General features: G+C 44.4%; 1 protein-coding gene across 3 annotated transcripts in view; it reads right to left on the bottom strand.

Annotated features, from left to right (window-relative positions):
- The window catches only part of RFX4 (regulatory factor X4), a 172,231-nt gene that overhangs the window by 85,184 nt on the left and 60,305 nt on the right, over positions 1–26,742 (bottom strand). For all 3 annotated transcript variants that reach the window (XM_086401147.1, XM_086401148.1, XM_086401149.1), the window contains exon 4: positions 19,997–20,120. In XM_086401147.1, the coding sequence (XP_086257273.1) occupies positions 19,997–20,120 (124 nt within the window). The remainder of the gene's footprint in view (positions 1–19,996; positions 20,121–26,742) is intronic.

Below are 26,742 nucleotides of genomic sequence, written 5' to 3'. Positions count from 1 at the left end.
CTGCACTGTTAGCATCTTTAGTTTCGTTTGTGAAAATGCTTTTTCTCTAAAAATATCTGATGGCCAAATCCTCTTCTCCAAAAAGAAAGGTCATTTCAGATGAAGCAGGAAGAAGAGAGGAAGTCTGCTAGCAGTGGGGGGTGGGGGGTGGGTGGAGGCCCGGCTGCACCACATCGCTCTCTGCCCCACTGGAGGTCAAGACTTCTCCCACTCTGAGCAAAGAAAGCTGTTGCCGACAGCACCTCCTCCCTCCAGCCACAACAAAAACCTGTGGGAAGGGAGTTGGCTTTTTTTTTTTTTTTAAGTGTTTCTTATAGGCTGAAAATTACAAATTATTCTCCTCTCCTTTCACCAAATAATCAACTGGTCCCTGAATCTGAAAGCCCAGCACAATTTAGTTGGAGTCTCAAAATGCAGGGTTGGTTCAGCCCCACTAAGGCTGTTCAGCTTTTAATTTCTGGAGCAAGACTCAGCAAACAGTCAAACACTTTTGTGAAGCAGTAAGAGTCGAGCTTCGCTGTTTGATAAATGAGCAGACGGCAGGCAGCCCCTCTTTCTTTTTTTGTATGGATTCAATGAAGCCTGCCTAAAGAACACCACATGCTGTTCTAGCTACTGATCTAACATTCCGCGACATCCCAGTCTTCCAAATTCCCTTTAATTACTCGGGAGTCCCACCCTCCGCTCTTTCAGCCTGGGCAGACAGGGCAGTGGGCTCCCCGGGCTGGGGGGTGGGAAGTGGAGAAGCTCTGGAGAGCTGGTCTCTCCGGGGGCTGCTGGAAACTTTTCTTAGGTGGTGGTTGGGTTGTCTCCTTCCATGGTCCATTCTTTACTCCATACAACACACCGCTTTAGGTAGAAGGGAACTCAGCACACAAGCTACCCTGACATGTGGGTGTAGTCTTTTAAGAAATATAAGTGAGTTTGGGGCAAATGTTCCTGAAATGGCATCTTCGAACCCTCGGCCTCCTTTAAGATAAGGAAGGGGAAGAGTAAGAGGAGGAACTGACACCCACACACTAGACGAAGTATTTTACTTTTTGGCACTAAATTTAATCCTAAAAACCACACTGGAGGAGAACATGATGGTTCCCATTCCACAGATGAGAGACTGGGCTTTATGGTCGGCTGCCTGGACTCACAGACACCAGCAAGTAGAAGAAGCAGGGATCCAGTTCCACGGTGTTTTCTGTTCACCACTTTTGCTGACACCCAAGGGAGCCAGCAAGGCATCCACTAACTGCATGAGACCCTCAGTGTCCTCTGTGGGTGTCCCCTCAAAAGACACCTTCAGAGCCACATACGGAAGCCAGTTGGCCTCATTACTCTACAAACAGGCCTTGTTTGATTTTGACCCCAAGTTGTATTGTCCCGATCCAGGTTGATCTCCAAACTGAGTCATCAGGGATGCACTGAGAAAAGGCTTTGGGTTGTGCCCCCAAACTCAATCCCCCTCAGTAGGCAAAGATTTGCCACCGACAAGAACTAATCCAGAAGTCCCAGTGCAATGAAGTGGAGATCCCCCCAGACTCTGAGGGAGACAAATTCATGTGTACAAAGAATCAAGTCTGCAGGAGACTGTTTTAAAACAAAAGTTTCCCATCTTATTTCAGAGGTCATTTTGGTGTGGGAAAAGAAAAGGGCCTTTTCAAATAGTCAGAATTATAAACTCAGTACAATGACAAGTTGTTCTTTTATAACCATGTATCGTAGAAGTCTTGGGCTTTCTCATAAAACACACAACAATTTTTTGAACCAGAGAGAAAAAGGATTAGGGGAAGAAGTTATTTAAAAGGGATTCTAATTGTCACAAGGATATTCATTCTCTTTGTTGACAATAGACCTTGTCCCTTTTTCAGAGAAGAAAAAATAGTTAAGGATGGTAGTATGAATAAGTTTTCCTGAACACTTTACCTCAATGCTACCACCTTGAAATGGGTGTTTGCCAGAGTAATTTTACTAAAAAGCAAAATGGCTGTCTGGGGAGGCCTTACAAATAGCTGTGAAAAGAAGAGAAGCAAAAAGCAAAGGAGAAAAGGAAAGATATAAACATCTGAATGCAGAGTTCCAAAGAATAGCAAGAAGAGATAAGAAAGCCTTCTTCAGCGATCAATGCAAAGAAATAAAGGAAAACAACAGAATGAGAAAGACTAGGGATCTCTTCAAGAAAATCAGAGATACCAAAGGAACATTTCATGCAAAGATGAGCTTGATAAAGGACAGAAATGGTATGGACCTAACAGAAGCAGAAGATATTAAGAAGAGATGGCAAGAATACACCGAAGAACTGTACAAAAAAGATCTTCATGACCCAGATAATCACGATGGTGTGATCACTGACCTAGAGCCAGACATCCTGGAATGTGAAGTCAAGTGGGCCTTAGAAAGCATCACTACGAACAAAGCTAGTGGAGGTGATAGAATTCCAGTGGAGCTATTTCAAATCCTGAAAGATGATGCTGTGAAAGTGCTGCACTCAATATGCCAGCAAATTTGGAAAACTCAGCAGTGGCCACAGGACTGGAAAAGGTCAGTTTTCATTCCAATCCCAAAGAAAGGCAATGCCAAAGAATGCTCAAACTACCGCACAATTGCACTCATCTCACACGCTAGTAAAGTAATGCTCAAAATTCTCCAAGCCAGGCTTCAGGAATATGTGAACCGTGAACTTCCTGATGTTCAAGCTGGTTTTAGAAAAGGCAGAGGAACCAGAGATCAAATTGCCAACATCTGCTGGATCATAGAAAAAGCAAGAGAGTTCCAGAAAAACATCTATTTCTGCTTTATTGACTATGCCAAAGCCTTTGACTATGTGGATCACAATAAACTGTGGAAAATTCTGAAAGAGATGGGAATACCAGACCACCTGATCTGCCTCTTGAGAAATCTGTATGCAGGTCAGGAAGCAACAGTTAGAACTGGACATGGAACAGCAGACTGGTTCCAAATAGGAAAAGGAGTACATCAAGGCTGTATATTGTCACCCTGCTTATTTAGCTTATATGCAGAGTACATCATGAGAAACGCTGGACTGGAAGAAACACAAACTGGAATTAAAATTGCCGGGAGAAATATCAATAACCTCAGATATGCAGATGACACCACCCGTATGGCAGAAAGTGAAGAGGAACTCAAAAGCCTCTTGATGAAAGTGAAGGTGGAGACTGAAAAAGTGGGCTTAAAGCTCAACATTCAGAAAACAAAGATCATGGCATCCGGTCCCACCACTTCATGGCAAATAGATGGGGAAACAGTGGAAACAGTGTCAGACTATTTTTCTGGGCTCCAAAATCACTACAGATGGTGATTGCAGCCATGAAATTAAAAGACGCTTACTCCTTGGAAGGAAAGTTATGACCAACCTAGATAGCATATTCAAAGCAGAAACATTACTTTGCCAACAAAGTTTCGTCTAGTCAAGGCTATGGTTTTTCCTGTGGTCATGTATGGATGTGAGAGTTGGACTGTGAAGAAGGCTGAGCACCGAAGAATTGATGCTTTTGAACTGTGGTGTTGGAGAAGACTCTTGAGAGTCCCTTGGACTGCAAGGAGATCCAACCAGTCCATTCTGAAGGAGATCAACCCTGGGATTTCTTTGGAAGGAATGATGCTAAAGCTGAAACTCCAGTACTTTGGCCACCTCATTTGAAGAGTTGATTCATTGGAAAAGACTCTGATGCTGGGAGGGATTGGGGGCAGGAGGAGAAGGGGACGACAGAGGATGAGATGGCTGGACGGCATCACTGACTCAATGGACGTGAGTCTCAATGAACTCCAGGAGTTGGTGATGGACAGGGAGGCCTGGCCTGCTGGGATTCATGGGGTTGCAAAGAGTCGGACACGACTGAGCGACTGATCTGATCTGATCTGATGCATTTAACAATGTGGGGAGAAGTAGCACATTTGGGTACCAGGCACTGGAGGTTGAGGGAGGTTCTATCCTGATGCAGGTTCCACCGGAAATTCCACAAAAGAAATTTCAAAAAATTACAAGAAACTTACATCTAGAGCAATGAGACAGAAATGGAATTTCAAATCATGCATACAGACTGGTGAAGAATTCCAAGAAAACTCCCAGGGCTAGAAAGGTAACAATCTAACAATCTGTTGCCCCTTGATAAGTACTGTGGATAACAATTCCAGGAAGTCCAAAAATCCATATGTGAGCCCAAGATTGTCCTTAGGCTGATGGTATGATGTGTCATGTGTGTGAGTGTAAAAGGAAACAGTCATCATACACTGATTTAGCTAGAATGAGGTGAGTTACATAAGATAAGGTTAAGTCAAAAATGGAATAATTCTGAAGACGATAATAAGAGAGGGTGAGGGTGGTGAAGGTAGCATGTGTGCAATGTAAGAAATTTTTAGAACAATTGTTCTCAAAATTGTTCAGAAGGAAGAGCATCTGGAAAGGTTGAAACATTGATATGTTGCTGATGGTATATTAAAAGCATGATGTATTAAACTCATAAAATGTTGCAAAGGTAAACTGAAATCACAATTATAGCTGAAGTGCATTGACTGTTTATATTTACCACGCACTCCATGGACGGAGGAGCCTGGTAGGTTGCAGTCCATAGGGTCTCGAAGAGTCGGACACGGCTGAGAGACTTCACTTTCACTTTTAACTTTCATGCATTGGAGAAGGCAATGGCAACCCACTCCAGTGTTCTTGCCTGGAGTATCCCAGGGACGGGGGAGCCTGGTGGGCTGCCGTCTATGGGGTCGCACAGAGTTGGACACGACTGAAGCGACAGCAGCAGCAGTGGTAAGGCAGCCCTTTTAACAGTCATTATCTCAACAGTCCTCAGGTGGTTAGAACCATGTCCCCATTTTACAGAGGAGGAAACTGAGGCTCATAGCTATTAAGAAGTCTTCTGAGTTCATGCAGCAGGTAAATGGTGGAGATGGGATTCAAACCCATACAATTTGATTTCTAAACTTTCAGGCTGCATGTCAGTAAAGACTCCTGAAATAACAAAATGTGGAATCTGGTGTGAAATTAGACATTCTGATATGGACACACTATAGCAGATACTAAAGGTTAAGAAAAACATATGCAAGAAATTGAAGTAGAAGGAAACTATCCATGTGCTTAATTTTTTTACTTTGCAAGTTGAAAAAAGACCATCCCTGAAGAATCCCAAAGATTCCTCAAGAGTCCCGTGGTCTGTCTCTGTGCCCCTCCACAGGTGTGTGAGCGACCTGGGGTCAGGCAGATTGTGAGGACTCAAGGAGGAACTGCTGCTGTTGCTGCTGCTAAGTCGCTTCAGTCGTGTCCGACTCTGTGCAACCCCATAGACGGCAGCCCTCCAGGCTCCCCCGTCCCTGGGATTCTCCAGGCAAGAACACCGGAGTGGGTTGCCATTTCCTTCAGTGCATGAAAGTGAAAAGTGAAAGGGAAGCCGCTCAGCTGTGTCCGACTCTTCGCGACCCCATGGACTGCAGCCTACCAGGCTCCTCCACCCATGGGATTTTCCAGGCAAGAGTACTGGAGGAGGGCAGTCACTTAAAACAAGAGGGATCTATGGCCTCATCTGTGTTCCCCATTTATATGGCTGACAGAAGCACAGGTCCCAGAACATTGTTGTTCGTTTGTTTTTTGCATTGCTCAAGCAAGGATGGCAGGAAGGAAGGAGCCATACATTCAAGTAAGCGCTACCCACAGCCCAAATTCCCAAGTACCTCAAGCCTCATGGGGAAAAGACAGGATATAAATAAATTCAATTCATACAAGTGCGTCTGCTGCCCCAGACCCCCTTCCTCCAGTCTTCCTACCTCTCATGGCCATAGCAGACATCCACTGATGGCCCCCACCTGTCAGATCCAGCCCTGCCACTACATGTATGACTTTAGGAAACTCATTCAATCCCTCTGACTTTTAGTGTTCTGGTCTGGAAGATGAGAAGGTCTCACCAACAGATCTCTAAGTTCCTTTAATAGATTAAACTTATTTGTATTGAAGTATTAGCAACCAGTAAATATTAATGAATTATCCTGCTTTGTCATACTTGCAGGACAAACTAAAGGCCTTAAATGAAAGGAATCAAGGATTTTGAGAAATCATCAAGCCCTCTGGGGGTGGGGAGTAGGGAGGGGTATTTGTGAGGCCAAAGGGCCTCTGCATGTATTCAAATTGCCCTGTGGTCACAGGTGTCCAGTTGCCTATTGGTGAATCAGCCTCTTCTTGATAAGTTCAACAAACCGTGGACCGTAAATCATGTTACCCACACACAGTCTAAGCTGGTCACCTGTTGCCACCTACACTGGATCCCGTGGGCTCCACATTTGAGAGTAGACCTTACCCGCTCTCGGGATTCTGGGGTCCATTTCCTAGTTGTGACACAAAAAGGACACATGGGGGAGAGACAGGTGAAGGTGATCAGAAGGTGCTTACTCCCATTTATTAGATAAATGAGTTCTGGGTCGCCACATACAGTACGATGACTGGAGTTAAAAATACTGTACTGTATGTTTGACAGTTGTGAGGAGAGTCGACCTTAAAAGTTCTCATGGAACTTGTCTGGTGGTCCGGTGGTTAAGTATCCAGCTGCCAATGCAGGGGACACAGGTTCGATCCCTGGCCTGGGGAGATCCCACATGCCGTGGAGCAATTAAATCAGTGCACCACAATTACCGAGGCTGCGTTCTAGAACCCGTGCAATAAGAGGAGCCCCTGCAATGAGAAGCCCACGTACCACAACTAGAGAGAAGCCCGCACTCCCCACAACGAGAGAAAGCCTACACGCAGCAAGGAGGACCCAGCCAGCCAAAAATAAACAAACAAATTTCTCATGCAAACTATGAATTTTAAAAAAATTCCCATCACAAGAAAGAAACTTGTACCTCTGTGTAGTGATGGATGTCAACTAAATTGATTGTGTCAATCATTTTGAAATATACACATATATCAAATCACTGTGTTGTACACCTAAAACTAATATAATGTTAAATGTCTATTACAGCTCTTTTTTTTTTTTTTTAAAGAAAAGGGTTACATGGATTTCTGAGAAGCTCTTATATGGATAAAATGGCTAAATGTCTACCTCTTTTCCTCTCTAACCAAACTCTAATTTTTTATTCCAGGAGATGGTGGACTACATTTTCCCACCTCCCTGACAGCCAAGGGCAGCCAGTGAGACAAAAGGGAAATCGCTGGGCAGGGCTCTGGGCAAGCTCTGGAGAGCTGACTCGGCTGAAGTTTTGACCTTTCTCTCCCTACACCCTTTTTTCATACTTCTTGCCTGGAATATAGGCTTTGTTGTCAGGCAGCCACTTTGGACCATGAGGTGACCTAGAAATTAGAAGCTATCTGGTAGGGATGGCAGAGCACAGAGAGAGAAGTAGTCCCGGTAGTTCCCTGATGCTACTGTAGAGCTGTATACCAGCATAGGTTATCCTCTTTTAGATTTACTCTATGTGAAGAAAAGTAAAACCACTAATTTATTTAAGTCCTTGTTTGGGAATGAGGAGGGGCATCTTTTAACCACAACCCAACACAATTCCTAACTGATAAACCTTCTGATTTCTACCCAGGATTTACCTCATAAGAAAGGCTCCAGTGGCCCTAGAGTCAACTATTTCATCTTTAAATGGGAACAAAGAAGGCATCTAGTTCACAGAGCTGTAGAAGATTAAATGAGGTAATACATGCAGAGGGCTTGACCCAGTGCCTGGCAAAAGAGTCAGTGTTACTGTCATCATGATTTCTAGTTGAAAAGTGTCTTAATATGGTAAAGATGTTTGCACATTTGTAGACTAACTTCCCCCCGTGATAGATGGAGGGACTGAGGTTCAGAGAGGGAAATGGGGCCTGTCCAGGGTCACACAGGGTAAGGGTGACAGGCCCTCACCTTCAGGGCTCGGAAGACTAGCATTGTTGGGAACTCCTCACCTATCGCACATGGTGGGCCTCAAGAGAAGTTTGAGGAAGAAGACATTCTTTTGCATTTCAGCCTCCGCTGGAAGGAATATCTGCTGCAAGTGCCTGGAAGGCATTCCAGTTAGAGATGTTCTCTTAGCCAGAAATCGGAGGCCCAGTTTTTCTTTCTGGAAAAACTTAACTCTCGCTAAACACAGTTTGCATCTCTGTGCAGGTAGAGCTTTTTGTTGTTGCTTTGTTTGGGGGTTGCAATGGGTCTTAGTTTCAGGAGGTGGGCTCTTTGTTGGCAGTGTGGGCCGTGGGTTTAGTTCCCTGACTGGGGATCAAACACACATCCCCTGCATTGAAAGGTGGATTCTGAACCATTGGACCACCAGGGATGTCTTAGGGAAGGAATTTTTTTTTTTTTTTTTGGCTAGGTAAGAAGTGGATTTATTTAGAAAGAAACACACTTGGCAGACAAGAGTGTGGGCCACCTCAGAAAGCAGAGTGGCCTGGGTGGAGTTTTCAGAACTTCTAAAAGACCAGTGGCGCTAGCGGTAAAGAACCTGCCTGCCAAGGTTCATTAAGAGACATTAAGAGATGAGGGTTTGATTCTTGCATCAGGAAGATCTGGAGAAGGGCATGGCAAACCACTCCAATATCCTTGCCTAGAGAATCCCATGGACAGATGAGCCTGGGAGGCTATAATCCATAGGGTCGCAAAGAGCCAGACACCACTGAAGTGACTTAGCATGCAAAAGACCAGTAGAAGAGCAGGAGAAAGAAGCATTTGGTGAAATGGAAACACCCACTTCTGCCTTCCATGGATCTCACAAGGCTGTGGGTTGGGAGAAGGCAATACTGGGTTCTGAGAAGTCTTCTGGACTGACCTGGTTCTCAGACTGCCCCTCACCCACCACCCTGAGGAGGGCACAGTTTCCTCCTCTGCACCCCTTCCTCCCGTCCTGGCTGCTCACAGCTCAAGGGCACGCCTGTCATCTTGTTTTGTGGTTTCTCACATGCACACACCCAGAGGACTCCCAACCTCTCGCCCATCTCCTGAGATAAATGCACTCCTAATAAATGGGTGAGCCCATGGGCTGGTGGGGAGGCAGGCTGGGAAATACTGGCAGGGGTTTCCAGTGCCTGGAACACCCAGAGGGGAAGAGCTGAAGGGGGAATATCTCGATTGCAGTGACCAGCATGCTTAACCACTGAGAGACGGAGAGGCCAAGACTTCACTCCTAAATTTGATCACGTGTAAGTGTCCAGGTGACTGCTAATGATGACACCAAAGTCTAAAGGACAATTGTTTAGGCAAAACCTGCCTCTACACATACCCACCCTAACCCTAAAAATAACTTGCTCTGTGTAAAGGAGACAGTTAAGTACATGGATTTTGGAACCAGACTTCTCAGGTTCACATTCTGAATCACAGATCTACTTACTGGCTTTTTGACCTTGGGTGAATTACTTAACCTCTCTGGGACTCAGTTTACTCATCTATGAAATGGGGAAAATAACAATTACCACCTCACAGAGTTGTTTGGGGGATTAAACAAGGTTGACATATGTAAAGTGCTTAGAATAGGGCCAGATATGTAGAAAGTCCTATGTAAGTGTTGAAAGAGGGTGTTTGCTATGACCACTGCATTCTCTTGGCAAAACTCTGTTAGCCTTTGCCCTGCTTCATTCTGTATTCCAAGGCCAAATTTTCCTGTTACTCCAGGTATTTCTTGACTTCCTACTTTTGCATTCTAGCCCCCTATAATGAAAAGGACATCTTTTTTGGGTGTTAGTTCTAGAAGGTTTTGTAGGTCTTCACAGAACCATTCAACTTCAGCTTCTTCAGCATTACTGGTCAGGGCATAGACTTGGATTACTGTGATATTGAATGGTTTGCCTTGGAAATGAACAGAGATCATTCTGTCATTTTTGAGACTGCATCCAAGTACTGCATTTCAGACTCTTTTGTTGATCATGATGGCTACTCCATTTCTTCTAAGGGATTCTTGCCCACAGTAGTAGATATAATGGTCATTTGAGTTAAATTCACCCATTCCAGTCCATTTTAGTTCGCTGATTCCTAAAATGTTGATGTTCACTCTTGCCATCTACTGTTTGCACTACCAATTTGCCTTGATTCATGGACCTAACATTCCAGGTTCCTATGCAATATTGCTCTTTACAGCATCAGACTTTACTTCCATCACCAGTCACATCCACAACTGGGTTTTGTTTTTGCTTTGGCTCCATCTCTTCATTCTTTCTGGAGTTAGTTCTCCACTGATCTCCAGTAGCATATTGGGCACCTACCAACCTGGGGAGTTCATCTTTCAGTGTCCTATCTTTTTGCCTTTTCATACTGTTCATGGGGTTCTCAAGGCAAGAATACTGAAGTGCTTTGTCATTCCCTTCTCCAGTGGACCACATTTTATTAGAACTCTCCACCATGACCCATCCATCTTGGGTGGCCCTACAAGGCATGGGTCATAGTTTCATTGAGTTAGACAAGGCTGCCATATGATCAGATTGGTTAGTTTTCTGTGATTGTAGTTTTCAGTCTGTCTGCTCTCTGATAAAGAAGGATAAGAGGCTTATGAAAGCCAGAGAATGCACTGGTCATAGCAAACACCCTCTTCCAACAACACAAGAGACACATGGACATCACCAGACAGTCAACACTGAAATCAGATTGATTATATTCCTTGCAGCCAAAGATGGAGAAGCTCTATACAGTCAGCAAAAACAAGACGGGGAGCTGACTGTGGCTCAGATCATGAACTCCTTATTGCCAAATTCAGACTTAAATTGAAGAGCATAGGGAAAACCACTAGACCATTCAGGTATGACCTAAATCAAATCCCTTAGGACTATACACTGGAAGTCACAAATAGATTCAAGGGATTAGATCTGATAGACAGAATGCCTGAAGAACTATGGATGGAGGTTCATGACATTGTACAGGAGGCAGTGATCAAGACAATCCCCAAGGGAAAAAGAAATGCAAAAAGGCAAAATAGTTGTCTGAGGAGGCCTTCCAAACAGCTATGAAAAGAGAAGGGAAAGACGAAAGAGGAGAGGAAAGATATACCCACTTGAATGCAGAGTTCCAAAGAATAGCGAGGAGAGATAAGAAAGCCTTCCTCAGTGATCAATGCAAAGAAATAGAGGAAAACAATAGAATGGAAAAGACTAGAGATCTCTTCAAGAAAATTAGAGATACCAAGGGAACATTTCATGCAAAGATGGGATCAATAAAGGACAGAACTGGTATGGACTGAACAGGAGCAGAAGATATTAAGAAGAGGTGGCAAGAAAACACAGAAGAACTATACAAAAAAGATCTTCATGAACCAGATAATCACGATGGTGTGATCATTCACCTAGAGCTAGACATCCTAGAATGTGAAGTCAAGTGGGTCTTAGGAAGTATCACTATAAACAAAGCTAGTGGAGGTGATGGAATTCCAGTTGAGCTATTTCAAATCCTAAAAGATAATGCTGTGAAAGTGCTGCACTCAATATTCCAGCAAATTTGGGAAACTCAGCAATGGCCACAGGACTGGAAAAGGTCAGTTTTCATTCCATCCCAAAGGAAGGTAATGTCAAAAAATGCTCGAACTACTGCACAATTGCACCCATCTCACATGCTAGTAAAGTAATGCTCAAAATTCTCCAAGCCAGGCTTCAACAGTACGTGAACCATGAAGTTCCAGATATTCAAGCTGGTTTTAGAAAAGGCAGAGGAACCAAAGATTAAATTGCTAACATCTACTAGATCATAGAAAAAGCAAGAGAGTTCAAGAAAAACATTTACTTCTGCTTTATTGACTATGCCAAAGCCTTTGACTGTGTGGATCACAATTACCTGTGGAAAATTCTTCAAGAGATGGGAATACCAGACCACCTGACATGCCTCCTGAGAAATCTGTATGCAGGTCAAGAAGCAACAGTTAGAACTGACATGGAACAACAGATTGATTCCAAATTGGGAAAGGAGTACATCAAAGCTGTATATTGTCACCTTGCTTATTTAACTTATATGCAGAGTACATCATGAGAAATGCTGGACTGGATGAAGCACAAGCTGGAATCAAGATGGCTGGGAGAAATATCAATAACCTCAGATATGCAGATGACACTACACTATGGCAGAAAGTGAAGAAGAACTAAAGGGCCTCTTGATGAAAGTGAAAGAGGAGAGTGAAAAAGTTGGCTTAAAGTTCAACATTCAGAAAACTAAGACCATGGCATACAGTCCCATCACTTCATGGCAAATAGATGGGGAAACAGTAGAAACAGTGACTGACGTTATTTTGGGGGGGGGGGCCTCCAAAATCACTGCTGCACCCATGCAATTAAAAGATGCTTGCTCCTTGGAAGAAAAGTTATGACCAACCTAGATAGCAGATTAAAAAGCAGAGACATTACTTGGCCAACAAAGGTCCATCTAGTCAAGGCTTTGGTTTTTCCAGTAGTCATGTATAGATGAGAGAGTTGGACTATAAAGAAAGCTGAATGCTAAAGAATCGATGCTTTTGAACTGTGGTGTTGGAGAAGACTCTTGAGAGTCCCTTGGACTTCAAGGAGATCCAACCAGTCCATCCTAAAGGAGATCAGTCCTGGGTGTTCATTGGAAGGACTGATGCTGAAGCTGAAACTCCAATACTTTGGCCACCTGATGCGAAGAGCTGACTCATTTGAAAAGACCCTGATTCTGGGAAAGATTGAAGGCGGGAGGAGAAGGGGACAATAGAAGATGAGCTGGTTGGATGGCATCACCGTCTCGATACACTTGAGACTGAGTAAACTCCGGGAGTTGGTGATGGATAGGGAGGCCTGGCGTGCTGCAGTCCATGGTGTCGCAAAGAGTCGGACACAAATGAGTGACTGAACCGAACTAATGTAAGTGTTTGCTATTTTTACTAATTTTATTAAACATCCATGAATGCTGTATTTATAATTATACATAGCTAGACACCTCTAGGGCTTCCCTGGTGGCTCAGCAATAAAGAATCTGCCTGCAATGCAGGAGACCCGGGTTTGATCCCTGGGTCGGGAAGATCCCCTGGAGAAGGGAATGACAACTTACTCCAGTATTCTTGCCTGGAGAATTCCATATGGACAGAAGAGCCTGGTGGGTTATAGTCGGACACAATTGCAAAGAGTCAGACACGACTCCACGACTAACATACCCACACCCAGATACTTCTAATATCTGTTAAAAAGAATTGTCTTTAATAAGATTGGGTAGTTTGACTGAGTATGATGTCAGATGTAGGCCAATTCTGATCCCTATTACCTTGTGTTTGTTTCAATTGACAATTCTGTTGTTCTCTAAATATTTATTTCCCTGCCTCTGCTGGAGCACTAGGGCTATCCCTTTGGAAATGTTTTTTCTCACCCTGGCAAGCCTGGAGGCACCAGCAGCAGGAAGGAAAGGTCAGGGATGAGCAGAAGGTCAAACCATTCCCCTCCCCCGCCCCCATTTCAGGTTTCCAACCCCCATCAACTGGCCACTCATGGGGTGGAGTTGAGGGGAAGGAGTTCTGAAGTAAATGAGAGACTGCAGTTTTAACTGGAGCACTGGGCTGGACTTTAGTGTCTACAAGAGCATCTACATTATTGAAAAGAGGCTTGTTTTTTCAGTCGATAACCAAAAAGCTATTCAACCTGCCACAAAACCATCAGGGGTTCAGGAAGGCAGTTTGGCCAGAACACAGTTGAGGAACAAAGCAAAGCCATTTTCTATTTGTACGTTTGGCCTGTTCCACACTCATTACACTTGTGGAAACTCATCTGGGTGTCTCTGAGAATAAGAGTGCAACACGAGGTGCGCAGAGACCTGGTCAAAACCCTCCAGCACGAGGCCAGAGCCACAGGGTGAATCCTCAGGCAAGGAGCGAGAGTGATGGGCAGTGGGAGGTCAGCTGGAGAGCACCACCCTGCAGCCAGTGGAGGGGGACCCACAGGAGGTGCCCGTAAACACACTGCTGGACACCCACCCAGGCACACGGATGGGGATCCAAGCAGAGCACACTGATAGCTGGGAGGAGCCTTTGGAGAGCACCGACTGGGCAAAATGACTCCAGCTGCTTTCCTCTAGCCACCCTCCCCCACTGACCCCTCCTCTAACCCTGGAGGAGTCAGAATAGGAAAGAAAAAAACTCCCCCTCCCCTTTCACAGAGCAAATTCTGAGGCATAGAGAGAGGGAGACTCTTACTTCCATGGAAGTCAGGTGAAAGTTTTAAATTGGAGAGAACCCAGGTGGGCACTAATGGTAAAGAACCCACCTGCCAATGCAGGAGAAGAGACTTGGGTTCGATCCCTGGGTTGGGAAGATCCCCTGGAGGAGGGCATGGCAACCCACTCCAGTATTCTTGCCTGGAGAATCCCATGGACAGAGGAGCCTGGAGGCTACTGTCCATGGGGTCGCCAAGAGTCAGGCACGACTGAGTGACCAAGCACACATGCATGGGCTTTTTCATAGCGGAGAATGAGTTTTAATAATCCATCCAGGACTGATATGATGGCTGATCATGGCCTGATGCCATGGTTGGATGCGGGATTTCCCTGCGAGGTTGTCAGAGGGCAGAATAGGAAGGACGGACACTGGTACCTCAACTAGTTTATCCTTACTTGGCAAGTGGGCTAATGGAAAGTGGGTACAGTGCCAATTTCATATGGTGACCATATGGGTTAAAAAAATTCCCATATGTCGAATGATTCATAGTGTTCTTGGTGAATAGCAATAATATAAATCATTCAGTCTTCAAATATCTGAAGACCTACTATGTGCCAGGCACTATTCCAGGGGGTTAGGCATGCATGGTGAACAAAAAAAGTCCTCATGGAGCTTCCATTCTAAAGAAAGAGACAGACAAAACACAAGCAACTTTTATATATATATATATATATATACACACACATCAGTTATACGTAATTACATATTGCATACAATATATATATTGTATACAATACAGGTGGCACTAGTGATAAAGAATCTGCCTGCCAATTCAGGAAATGCAAGAGATGTGGGTTTGATCTCTGGGTTGTGAAGATCCCGTGGAGTAGGAAATGGCACTCAACTCCAATATTCTTGCCTAGAGAATTCCATGGTCAGAGGAACCTGGGGCTACAGTCCATGCAGTCACAAGGAGTTGTACATGACTGAGTGCACACGCAGTATAATACAGTACAGATAACTATAGTACAGTACAGATAACTATATATACTAGTAACATCATACATATATAAGATAGTTCAGACAGTGATAAGGAAAAAATAGAGCCCAATAAAACAGAGGAGACAGAGTGGAATGGAGCCAATTCTAGATAGTGATTTCTTCCCTTGGTAGAGAATTTTAGTTTTAAAACATGTTCTCATAGCACAGTCTCATTTTATCCACACAGTAATTTGGTGAGGGATGCTTCCAAGGAAAGGTAAGGAGACGGGAGCTCAGAAAAGTTAAGTGTCTCCAAGTTGGGTGACCTTTCACGACCCTAGTTAATAGCGCGAGCAAGCACAAGACCAGTTCAGCTAGCAGCCTCAGCATTCTCGGTAATTCCTAAATTAGTTCCAGGACCCAAAGTCAATACATTACTGGAAGCCAGTGCTTTTGGAGCTTGGCCACAGTGTTGGAGAGAGAATTTCTATTTCGGATCTCACTTGCAGCAGAGCAATTGCTGCCATCCACTTTATCGAGAACAGTATCTCAGCCAGGTGACTTTGGGAAAGCTTCACTACCAATGCCTGTTTCATTTCAGCCCATTTACAAGTCAGATGGGAAGATGACTACCAGTTTAATTTTTCTCTAAAACCTAAGCCGAAATAGTGAACTTTGCTTGTTCTGAGCTAAAAGTTCAGAGATGAATCATACGTTCGGACAGAACTGCTCAAAGGGAGACTGTCCACGATTCCCCTCCAAGGTTTTTCAGAACAACTAGTCCCTTTCTCTCTAGGAGATGGCAGCTGCAGCTTGCTCGGAGCCTTCAGGAAGGGCAAATGTGTCTGGGATTTCAATTCAACAAACTTAATGTGAAAACCTTCAGTAGGCACCTTCTGTCCTCTGTGGCTGGGAGGACAGCCCTCCTTTCCAGTGCACTTGAAATCGATGGCAAGGCAGCTGCAGAGAGCATTTTTCATTTATGCTTTTAATTCCATTAGAGTATGTCCCTGCTTTGGGACTGAAGATAAGATGGCATTTGGATGCTTTTTTAAATGACTATTCTGAAAGCAGCTGGCACTGTAATTCTTAGAGAGGAAACTTACTATTTGGAAAAATACTTTGAAAAGCCGTTTGGAATAAATGAGACCTTGTGGGTATAGATGTCAGCAGGAACCAAGGATTGGAGAGCAGAGGAAAATTGGTGGAGGTCATCCCAAGAAAGAAGGAGAGAGTGAAGGGAACAGAAGGAGCTCTAGGAGGAAGCAGAGAGGGCTGGGATCAGCTTTGGGGAACTGGCAGAAGGAGGACCAGGGAGCATTCTGAGATGGGGACATCTGTTCCATGGGACAATGTTTGGGGTGTAAACCACCACTGCAAACTTCAGTCTGTTAGGATCACAGATGCCTTCTGTGGACTGCTTTGTGCAAAGCAAAGAAGACCCTGAGTGCCATCCCTAGCTCGTGATGGTGCAGAATAGGGCTGTCCAACAGAACTTGCTGTGCAGATGGGAATGTTCTATTGGCACTGTCCAATATGGTAGCCTACAGTTACATGTAGCTACTGTGTATCTGAGGAACTGAATTTTAATTTTAAGTTAAACAACTGTATGTGGCCAGTGGCTACTATACTGAACAGCACAGGTATAGAGAGAGGTGGTATATATAGAGGGAGGAGTCCCAAGTCAAGGTGACCCTAAAGAATGCTCTAGGTAGAAAACTACCACACAATTGCACTCATCTCACATGCTAGTAAAGTAATACTCAAAATTCTCCAAGTCAGGCTTCAGCAATACATGAACTATGAACTTCCAGATGTTCAAGCTGGTTTTAGAAAAGGCAGAGGAACCAGAGATCAAATTGCTAACATCTGCTGGATCATAGATAAAGCAAGAGAGTTCCAGAAAAACATCTACTTCTGCTTTATTGACTATGCCAAAGCCTTTGTGTAGATCACAATAAACTGTGGAAAATTCTTCAAGAGATAGGAATACCAGACCACCTGACCTACCTCTTGAGAAACCTGTATGCAGGTCAGGAAGCAACAGTTAGAACTGGATATGGAACAACAGACTGGTTGCAAATAGGAAAAGGAGTACGTGAAGGCTGTATATAATCACCCTGCTTATTTAACTTATATGCAGAGTACATCATGAGAAATGCTGGACTGGAAGAAGCACAAGCTGGAATCAAGATGGCTGGGAGAAATATCAATAGCCTCAGATATGCAGAAGACACCACCCTTATGGCAGAAAGTGAAGAAGAACTAAAGAGCCTCTTGATAAAAGTGAAAGAGGAGAGTGAAAAAGTTGGCTTTAAGCTCAACATTCAGAAAATGAAGATCATGGCGTCTGGTCCCATCACTTCATGGCAAACAGTGGCTGACTTTATTTTTCTGGGCTCCAAAATCACTGCAGATGGTGATCGCAGCCATGAAATTAAAAGATGCTTGCTCCTTGGAAGGAAAGTTATGACCAACCTAGACAGCAGATTAAAAAGCAGAGACATTACTTTGCCAACAAAGGTCCGTCTCATCAAGGCTATGGTTTTTCCAATAGTCACGTATGGATGTGAGAGTTGGACTATAAAGAAAGCTGAGCGCCGAAGAATTGATGATTTTGAACTATGGTGTTGGAGAAGACTCTTGAGAGTCCCTTGGACTCCTCCCTTTGAGGAGATCCAACCAGTCCATCCTAAAGGAAATCAGTCCTGAATATTCTTTGGAAGGACTGATGCTGAAGCTGAAACTCCAATACTTTGACCACCTGATGGGAAGAACTGAACTTATTTGAAAAAGACCCTGATGCTGAGAAAGACTGAGGGCAGGAGGAGAAGGGGACAACAGAGGATGAGATGGTTGGATGGCATTACCAACTCAATGGAGATGAGTTTGAGTAAACTTGGGAGTTGGTGATGGACAGGGAGGCCTGGTGTGCTGGAGTCCATGGGGTCGTAAAGAGTCAGACACAACTGAGTGACTGAACTGAACTGAACTGAAGGATGCAAACACCCTAGGACTTGTTGAAATCCTGGGGGCAGATTTAAGACTTGGAATGCTAGGTGGAGGGGGTCTAGGAGGTGCTAGGAGGAAGGGGTCAGAGATAAATTGATTTTACCTAGATCACAAGATCAAGGAAACCCTGAGCTGACAACAGATTTGAGAGAAAAAGGAATAGAAGGTCCTTACACAGGCAAATTGGAGTTTCTAGAAATGGTGAATTTTTTTGGTTTGTTTTTGTTTCAAAGCCTAAGCTAACCAATGGCTATTTGTATCTGTGCACAAGCATCTCATGGAGAATTCATAAGAACAACAGTTGTAATGCACATGGTAGGTGTTACTAAGTATCTGAGCAACCAGATGACTGATAGCATGGTAGGCCGTATCAGCCACCACCGTTCTCTCCTGTGTATCTTGCAACATCCCTGGGAAGAATGCAGGAGTTAATTCCCTTTTCAGAGCTGACAGGACTGAGGCTCAGAAAAGTTATGTGATAAGTCCAGGAGAGCTGGGATTCTTGGTCATTTGGTTCACCCAACCTGTCTTCCTATCTGAGAGGCTTTATCTGGACTCTCCATCACAGTCACTCAGGGTGCATGTGAATACGAGAGAATGTTGCAGGACCACAGAACAGGAATGCTCTCCATCTGGATTCTTCCTTCTCCCACTGCTGAGGGCTCACAGTCCCCCTCCCTAGTCTGCGAGCCTTTCCACAGGGGGACCCAGACCAGGTTCCCTTTAAGTCCCACTGCCTGCCATAATGCTTCCCACACAGCGTGTCTCAGTCAATACTGCCCAAATGAATAAATGAACCGGCAAAAGTTGTTTGACTTTTTTTTTAAGTTCTTTTCGCTTTGGAGAACCAGCATTAACCCATCACACAAACATTTTTCCCTCCCTAAATCACCACCGAGCATCTTCACATTTTTTGAGTGAAGCCAGTTCTCAGCCACTTGGTTTCAAACTCTCTGGTGTGGTTGCTTCAGGCCTAACATGCTCTGCTGTTTTTTTCTTGCTCATGATATATCTGTTGGGGATCTGATAAGGAAATTTCTGAAACTTAAACATCTTCCTGTTGTTTCAGTCCACTACACTCCCACTCAGAACACTGGTAAGGAATAATGGTGCTGGACAAGACTGCCTGTTTTTTTTTGTTGGCAGATGCAGGAAAAAAAAAATTATACGTGGTAAAAAAAAGAAGCTAATAAAAGGAGAAAGAGTTTAGACATATTGACTCAAATTGAGTGCTTTCAGGATTTAAAATATCTAGGTTTTTATCTATCAAATAAACACATGAAGTATCTTTTTTTTTCCATTGGAATACAATTGCTTTACAATGTTGTGCTAGTTTCTGCTGTACAATGAAGTCAATCTTAAAGTTCCAGCTGCCTGCCTTGCGCTGCTGAATATGAATGTTCAGTGGTAAGGACTTTCTGTAGAGATAACTACAGAAAACGTGTGGAATGTATTTTCATCAAAAGTGGATAGAGAACAGTCAGGTCTGCAGTGCTAGGACAGATTGTACTGCCTCCAGCTGAGGACTCCTGGACTTCCACGCTGATGATGCAAGCCCTCTTCACAGTTTCTCCAAGTCTCTCACGTTGCTAACCCAAGTCTGTCCCACTGACATCCACATAACATACTTTTCAGTTCAAGAACTACCTCTCAGAGAAAAGAAGTTACTGTTTGCAAATTGAGTACTGAGGAAATTCAAGGTAGACGTTCACTTTTATTTTACAACATGTCTGAATTGTTTGAAGTTTTTGATCTTTGGTATTACTCTGTTTTGGCATTAGGTTTGGTACTACTTTGTTAACAATTGTTTGACATTTTAATGGCAAAGTAACCAAAGTATTTACTTTGGTAACCTAAAAAAAACTTGAATTATTTAAAACATGGTTAAGAACTACACATCCATTACTGAGAAGGGGAAGAAAAGGAATAAGCTAGGTGAGGTTGGACTCACCTTCCCAAAGCTGGCAGCATTAACAGGCTGGGTGTCATTCTTCTCACAAAAATCCAGGTAATGCATGTAGAGGGCGCTGCGGGGGATGCACACTCCTTCTGCAATCTCGTAGTTCTCCTCCAGCCTGGGGAAATAAAAGCGTGATGAGAGAACCCAAGCAAGAAGGACCTGTTCTTTCTAGTCCTTCTCCAGAGCTGGGCAGGCCTTAGAAATAACTCTTCTACTACAGATGGGAAAACTGAGACCCAGGAAGACAAAGCAATATGCCTAAGGTCGGGCACGGAGTTGGCAGGATCAGACTCCTGGCCCCTTTGGGTACTACCTCAGGTCACTTTTCCAATGCAAATTCTTAATCCCTTTCCTCTTTGGGGTCATTGACCTGACTGCATTCTGGGTGAATCAGGTTCCCCACAACTCCAAGCAATGATACAGAATATTGCAGGTGCCCCCCTTTACCCAAGCTACCCACTGTGTAGCCGTCTCTAATAGGTGTCAAAATCTTGGAGCTTCTTGGCTAATGAGAGCAACAAAGTGAGACAGCCAGGGAAAACAAACACCCCATGACAGGCTGGGAAGCTCGAGGGGCTCTGACCTGCTCACTGAGAGAGGTTTTATGACCACGGCAGGGGGCTAAACTGCTTGTTTTCTTTCGGCTCACCTTCCCTGCTGTACTGAGATTATATCATATGATTCCAGAGCCATTACCTTCTTAATAACTATAGGCTAGGGGTTCAGGGTACCACACTGTGGGCAGATTCTTTACTGTCTGAGCCACCAAGGGAAGCCCAGAGAATTTCCACTTCGGTTCAAATTCCAGCTTTGGCACTTGCTGGCTTGGTGACCTTGGGCAAGTTATTTAACCTCAGCCCTCAGTTTCTTTCTGGAGGTATCAACTGTAACTGCCAGACTGTTGCATCTGATTGTTGATCAGATGTAATGTGTGACACAAACCAGCATGGGGCTTGGCATGTGGTGAGCACTTAGTAGGTGTTGGACTTCATTATCATCCACTCTCCCTCTCCATAAAACATTTTTGAATACTTAGATGTTCAGAATTTGTGCTAGATACTGGGGACATAAGAGTAAACTAGACAGTTTTTTTTCCCCTCTTTAACTCAAACACCAAAACTCAGACATCCAATCACCAAGTTCCCCCTCATTAAGTCAGCCATGAAGAAAACAGAAGACAACAGCACGTTGGTGTTCACTGTGAATGTCAGGAGCAACCAGCACCAAATTAAACAGGCTGTGAAGGCTTCAGCAACAAGTTTATGGTTGCCGGCGGGAAGGATGAGGGATAGGGATAGTTAGGGATCTGGGGATGGACATGTACACCCTGCTATATTTAAAATGGATAAACAAGGACCTAGCACAGGAAACTTTTCTCAGTGTTATGTGGCAGCCTGGATGGGAGGGGAGTTTGGAGTTCAGTTCAGTCCTAAATCATGTCCAACTCTGCAATCCCATGGACTGCAGGATGCCAGGTTTCCCTGTCCATCGCCAATTCCTAGAGCTTGCTTAAACTCATGTCCATTGAGTCGGTGATGCCATCCAACCATCTCATCCTCTGTCACTCCCTTCTCCTCTGCCTTCAATCTTGCCCAGCATCAAGGTCTTTTCCAATGAGTCTGTTCTTCACATCAGGTGGCCAAAGGATTGGAGTTTCAGCTTCAGCATCACTCCTTCCAATGAATATTCAGGACTGATTTCCTTTAGGATGGACTGGTTGGATCTCCTCCAAGGGAGGAGTCCAAGGGACTCTCAAGAGTCTTCTCCAACACCACAGTTCAAAAGCATCAATTCTTCAGCACTCAGCTTTCTTTATGGTCCAAATCTCACATCCATACATGACTACTGAAAAAACCATAGCTTTGTAGCTTTGACTATATGGACCTTTGTTGGCAAAATAATGTCTCTGATTTTAATATGCTGTCTAGGTTGGTCATAGCTTTTCTTCCAAGGAGCAAGCGTCTTTTAATTTCATGGCTGCAATCACCATCTGCAGTGATTTTGGAGCCTAAGAAAATAAAGTCTCTCACTGTTTCCATTGTTTCCCATCTATTTGCCATGAAATGATGGGACTGGATACCATGATCTTTGTTTTTTGAATGTTGAATTTTTAGCCAGCTTTTTCACTCTCCTCTATCACTTCCATCAAGAGGCTATTTAGTCCCTCTTTGCTTTCTGCCATAAGGATGGTGTCATCTGCGTATCTGAGGTTATAGATATTTCTCCCTGAAATCTTGGCTCCAGCTTGTGCTTCATCCAGCCTGGCATTTCACATGATGTACTCTGCATATAAGTTAAATAAGCAACGTGACAATATACAGCCTTGATGTACTCCTTTTTCCAATTTGGAACCAGTCTGTTGTCCCATGCCTGGTTCTAACTGTTCCTTCTTGACTTGCTTCTTGCCTTGCATACAGATTTCTCAGGAGGCAGGTAGGTAAGGTGGTCTGGTATTCCCATCTCTTAAAGAATTTTCCACAGTTTGTTGTGATCCACACAGTCAAAGGCTTTGGTGTAGTCAATAAAGCAGAAATAGATGTTTTTCTGAAACTCTCTTGCTTTTTCTATGATCCAACAGATGTTGGCAATTTGATCTCTGGTTCCTCTGCCTTTTCTAAATCCAACTTGAACATCTGGATGTTCTTGGTTCATGTACTGTTGAAGCCTCACTTGGAGAATTTTGAGCATTATTTTGCTAGCGTGTGAGATGAGTGCAATTGTGTGGTAGTTTGAACATTCCTTGGCATTGCCTTTCTTTGGGAGGAGAATGGATACAAAGTATATGTGTGGCTGAGTCCCTTCACTTTCACCGGAAACTATCACAACATTGTTTGTTAATTTGCCGTTCCCCGATGGGGCTTCCCTGGTGGCTTAGAAGGTGAAGAATCTGCCTGCAATGCGGGACACCCAGGTTCAATCCCTGGGTCAGAAAGATACCCTGGAGAAGGGAATGGGAACCCACTCTAGTATTTTTTCTTTGCCTGGAGAATTCCATGGACAGAGGAGCCTGAAGGGCTACAGTCCATGGGGTTGCAGAGAGTCAGATACCGATGAGTGACTAACACTTTCACTTTTCAGTACAAAATAAAAAGTTAGAAAAAAAAAACAACAGCCTATGAAGAAGCTCTATGACATTTATGTGGCTGAGGTCACACCTTGATCAGACCTGATGGAGAGGAAAAGGCATACATTTGACCAGCTCCTGACTATGATACTTTGGATATTGAAAACAAAATTGGGATCATCTAAACTGAGTCCAGTTGGCTGTCTAAATATAAAAGTTTTCACTATTGAAATAAAAAAAGAAGAATGTAAACATCCAAAAGAAACAGCCTCCTTTGTCATGGACACATTGGAAGGTTAAACCTCTTTTTCAACAAAACTGCTGGGGCATATGACAGTTTGGGGACTTCTCTTTGAGCCCTGCTGCCACCAGACCATGAGGCACACACTGTTCAATAAACTCACCAACAGAAAATATTTCTCCTTTGATGGTGAATTGAATTTTAGGAAATAATCCCAAGTCATTTGGAACCAAGCTTAAGGGCTTAAGTAACTGGAATACCCTTTTCTCCCAGTGATTTTTTCTAGGGGGTCAGAAATAAGGCATGATGCTAAAGCAATGAAACAAATGTCCTCGAGTGGCTTCTAACTTTCTCCGAGGGCACTTGCCAAAGAAGTGGTTCAGCGCTGTCGTAACTGAAGAGGAATGAGGACACGGCCTCCCAAGGTGCCCACTTGAAAGGGCAGTGGTCCTTTGGCTCATTGCAACATGTGCCTGAGAGAAAGTCAGCTCAATCATTTCATATTCCAAGTGCGCGGATGACGCAGACAGCCAAACAACCCAAGGGACGCTCAGAAGAGTGAAGACGCCTGTGCTGACCTACCGGTCCCAGGTCATCTCACCCACTCCCCCTTCTTCCGGGAAGGGGAACGCTGAGTAACGCCTGACAGTTTTTAGAAGTGTTCCAGGAAATAGTTGATGCAATCCCTTCTAGGCAACCTAATTCCTTGAGGCTAGGGTGGTGTCTGATTCACTTCTGCGTTTTTAAAGTCCAGCAGACTTCTGGGTACACAGCAGGTGCTCAGTAAATGTTTGCTGGATAGATTGTTTCAGTCATACATTCCTTCAGCAAGTATTTATTGATCTCTTATCACCCACCAGGTGCTGGGGATGCCGTGGTACACAGAATCGTCCTTGTTTGTGCTTGGAGAGCTGATGAATGGTGGACAGTGGATAAAGGGGCTTCTGAGATGGCTCTACTGGTAAAGAACCCGCCTGCCAATGTGAAGACGTAAGAGATGTGGGCTTGATCCCTGGGTTGGGAAAATCCCCTGGAGGAGGGCATGGCTAACCACTCCAGTATCCACGCCTGGAGAATCCCCATGGACAGAGGAGCCTGCTGGGCTAGAGTCCATGGATCACCAAGAGTCGGACATGACTGAAGTGACTTAACACAGCACATAGCGTAGACAGATAAAGATACAGGTCATCTTCAACTCAACAAATATATTTGAGTGCCAGGCAGTGTTCTAGACTTTAAGGAATCAGTGGTGACCAAAACAAAGGCCCTGTCCTGAAACGGCTTACATTCTGTGTGTCCCCAGCATCATGAATCAGAACTCAAAGGGTGTTACCCTGTGGAAAAATGGTTTCACTTAGAGATTAGGTTTTACTTAGAGATTAGATTAGGCTCTATCCTGAGCCTTGGGGCTGGTGTGAATGGGGGTCAGCCTTTTAATGGACCCCTAAATGCCATTCACAGTATCGTCTCCCTAGAAAAGTGAAGTTCAAAGGTCCAAACAACCAGCTTATGCACAAACTCGTGGGGATCATCTGAAAAATGCAGCTTTCACAAAGTGGGGTCTCACAAACATTCTTTGTTTGGCCTGAACAGTGTTGGCCCAACTTTTAAAATTCAGGACATTTCACATAAGAAGCTGGATTTCTGGCTTCTTTTGAAAAGGCTGAGATCTGGCAGCTTTCGGCCCATATTCCCGCATGACAACAATTGGCCAGAGTTACATGCACCCTGGGGTTGGCCAGAGTCCTCCCTCCTCACTATTTTTCTTACACTCAATCTATTTTCTGTTCCCTGTCTGCCTCCTGTAGGCTCCTGTGTTGACATAAGACACAATCTATGCCCTAGTTTACTTTGCCGTTTATTTGAGGGAGAATAACACACAGAAATAAGAATATTGAAGCACAACAAATTCCCAACCACAGGTACAGAGGAAGGTGGGAAAACAGAGAAATTACCGTGAAGATGGGAACAGATGACTGTGGTTCCATCTTTGTAACAACAACAAAAACAGTATCATCTGTTGAGCTCTTATTAGGTGCCAGGCACTGGGTATGGATTATCTCTCAATAACCATATGATGGAAGTGCTATGCCCATGTTTTAGATGAGGAAACTGAGGCTCAGAGGATGAAATTCATTTGCCTATAGTCATGCAGCTAGTAACTGGGAGAGTTTTTCACACTCTGAGCCACTGTGGTATTCTGCCATGGTAGATGGAGGGGATTCCAGGCAAGGAGAACAGCAAGGATAAGAGACCAATGTGGCACAAGCTTTGGATGATGGAGACACTGGTCTGAGTGGAGAATGGGGTGTGTAAAGCAGTATCTACAATGAGAGAACTGTGGGAGCACGGAGAATTCTTGAATGCCACACAGGAGAATATGGCTTGACATAAGAGTTAGCAACCTCCAGAGTTGAAGAGTTACTATGAGAATGGTTTTGCTTCAAGAGAAAATCCCTCTGCCATCAGGCCCTCTGGGAGTACTCAGGACCTTGGACTTTGGGCAAGGAAGTATACCAGGGCAGATGATACCAGTAGCAGCTGCATGGTGAAGTGAAAGTAGCTCAGTTGTGTCCAACTCTTTGCAACCCCATGGACTATACAGTCCGTGGAATTCTCCAGGCCAGAATACTGGAATGAGTAGCCTTTCCCTTCTCCAGGGGACCTTCCCAACCCAGGAATCGAACCGGGGTCTCCTGCATTGCAGGCGGATTCTTTACCAACTGAGCTGTCAGGGTGAATTGGATCAAGTGCAAGAGCACAGCCAGCCGTGGGTGGGGTATGCTGTCAGTAAGAGGCGACCAGCTCTACTGTGGAGCTGTGCTGGTGAACCCTCAGTGGTTGCTCACAGATGCCCACAGCCAAAAGCAGTACCCGGATGTAGACCAGCCACTTTGAGGATAAAAAGCCACAGGACAAAGACTGGGGTGCAAGAAGCAAGAGGAAGCCTGCATCCTTGGTGACTTGCTTAAGTACCTGCTCCAAGCATGGACCTCCAACAGCTGGGCATGAAATAGAGAAAATAAAACCTCAAGTGTCAGGGCTTCCCTCATAGTCCTGTGGTTAAGCATCCACCTTGCAATGCAAAGGATACCAGTTTGATCCCAGGTCCAGGAAAATCCACTTGCCACAGGGCAAATGTGCGCCACAACTAATGAGCCTATTCTCTGGAGCCCTTGAACTGCAACCACTGAGCCCACAGGCGGCCACTATTGAAGCCCACATGCCCTAGAGCCCGTGCTCTGCAACATGAGAAGCCATTGAAATGATAAGCCCTCACGCAGCAACTACAGAATATCCCTCACTTGCCACAACTAAAGAAAGCCCATGAGTGGCAACAAAGACCCAGCACAGCCAAAAATAAAATAAATATTTTAAAAAATAAGTTACTATGATAGTGTTATTTTCAGAAGGCAATGGAGTGGTACCGAG

The sequence above is a fragment of the Bos grunniens genome, chromosome 5, assembly GCF_055505025.1.
Source record: "Bos grunniens cultivar Pamir isolate PY7600 chromosome 5, Bosgru_T2T1.0, whole genome shotgun sequence".
NCBI classification, from domain to species: Eukaryota; Metazoa; Chordata; class Mammalia; order Artiodactyla; family Bovidae; genus Bos; species Bos grunniens.
This window is presented reverse-complemented; position numbering and strand designations above follow the sequence as displayed.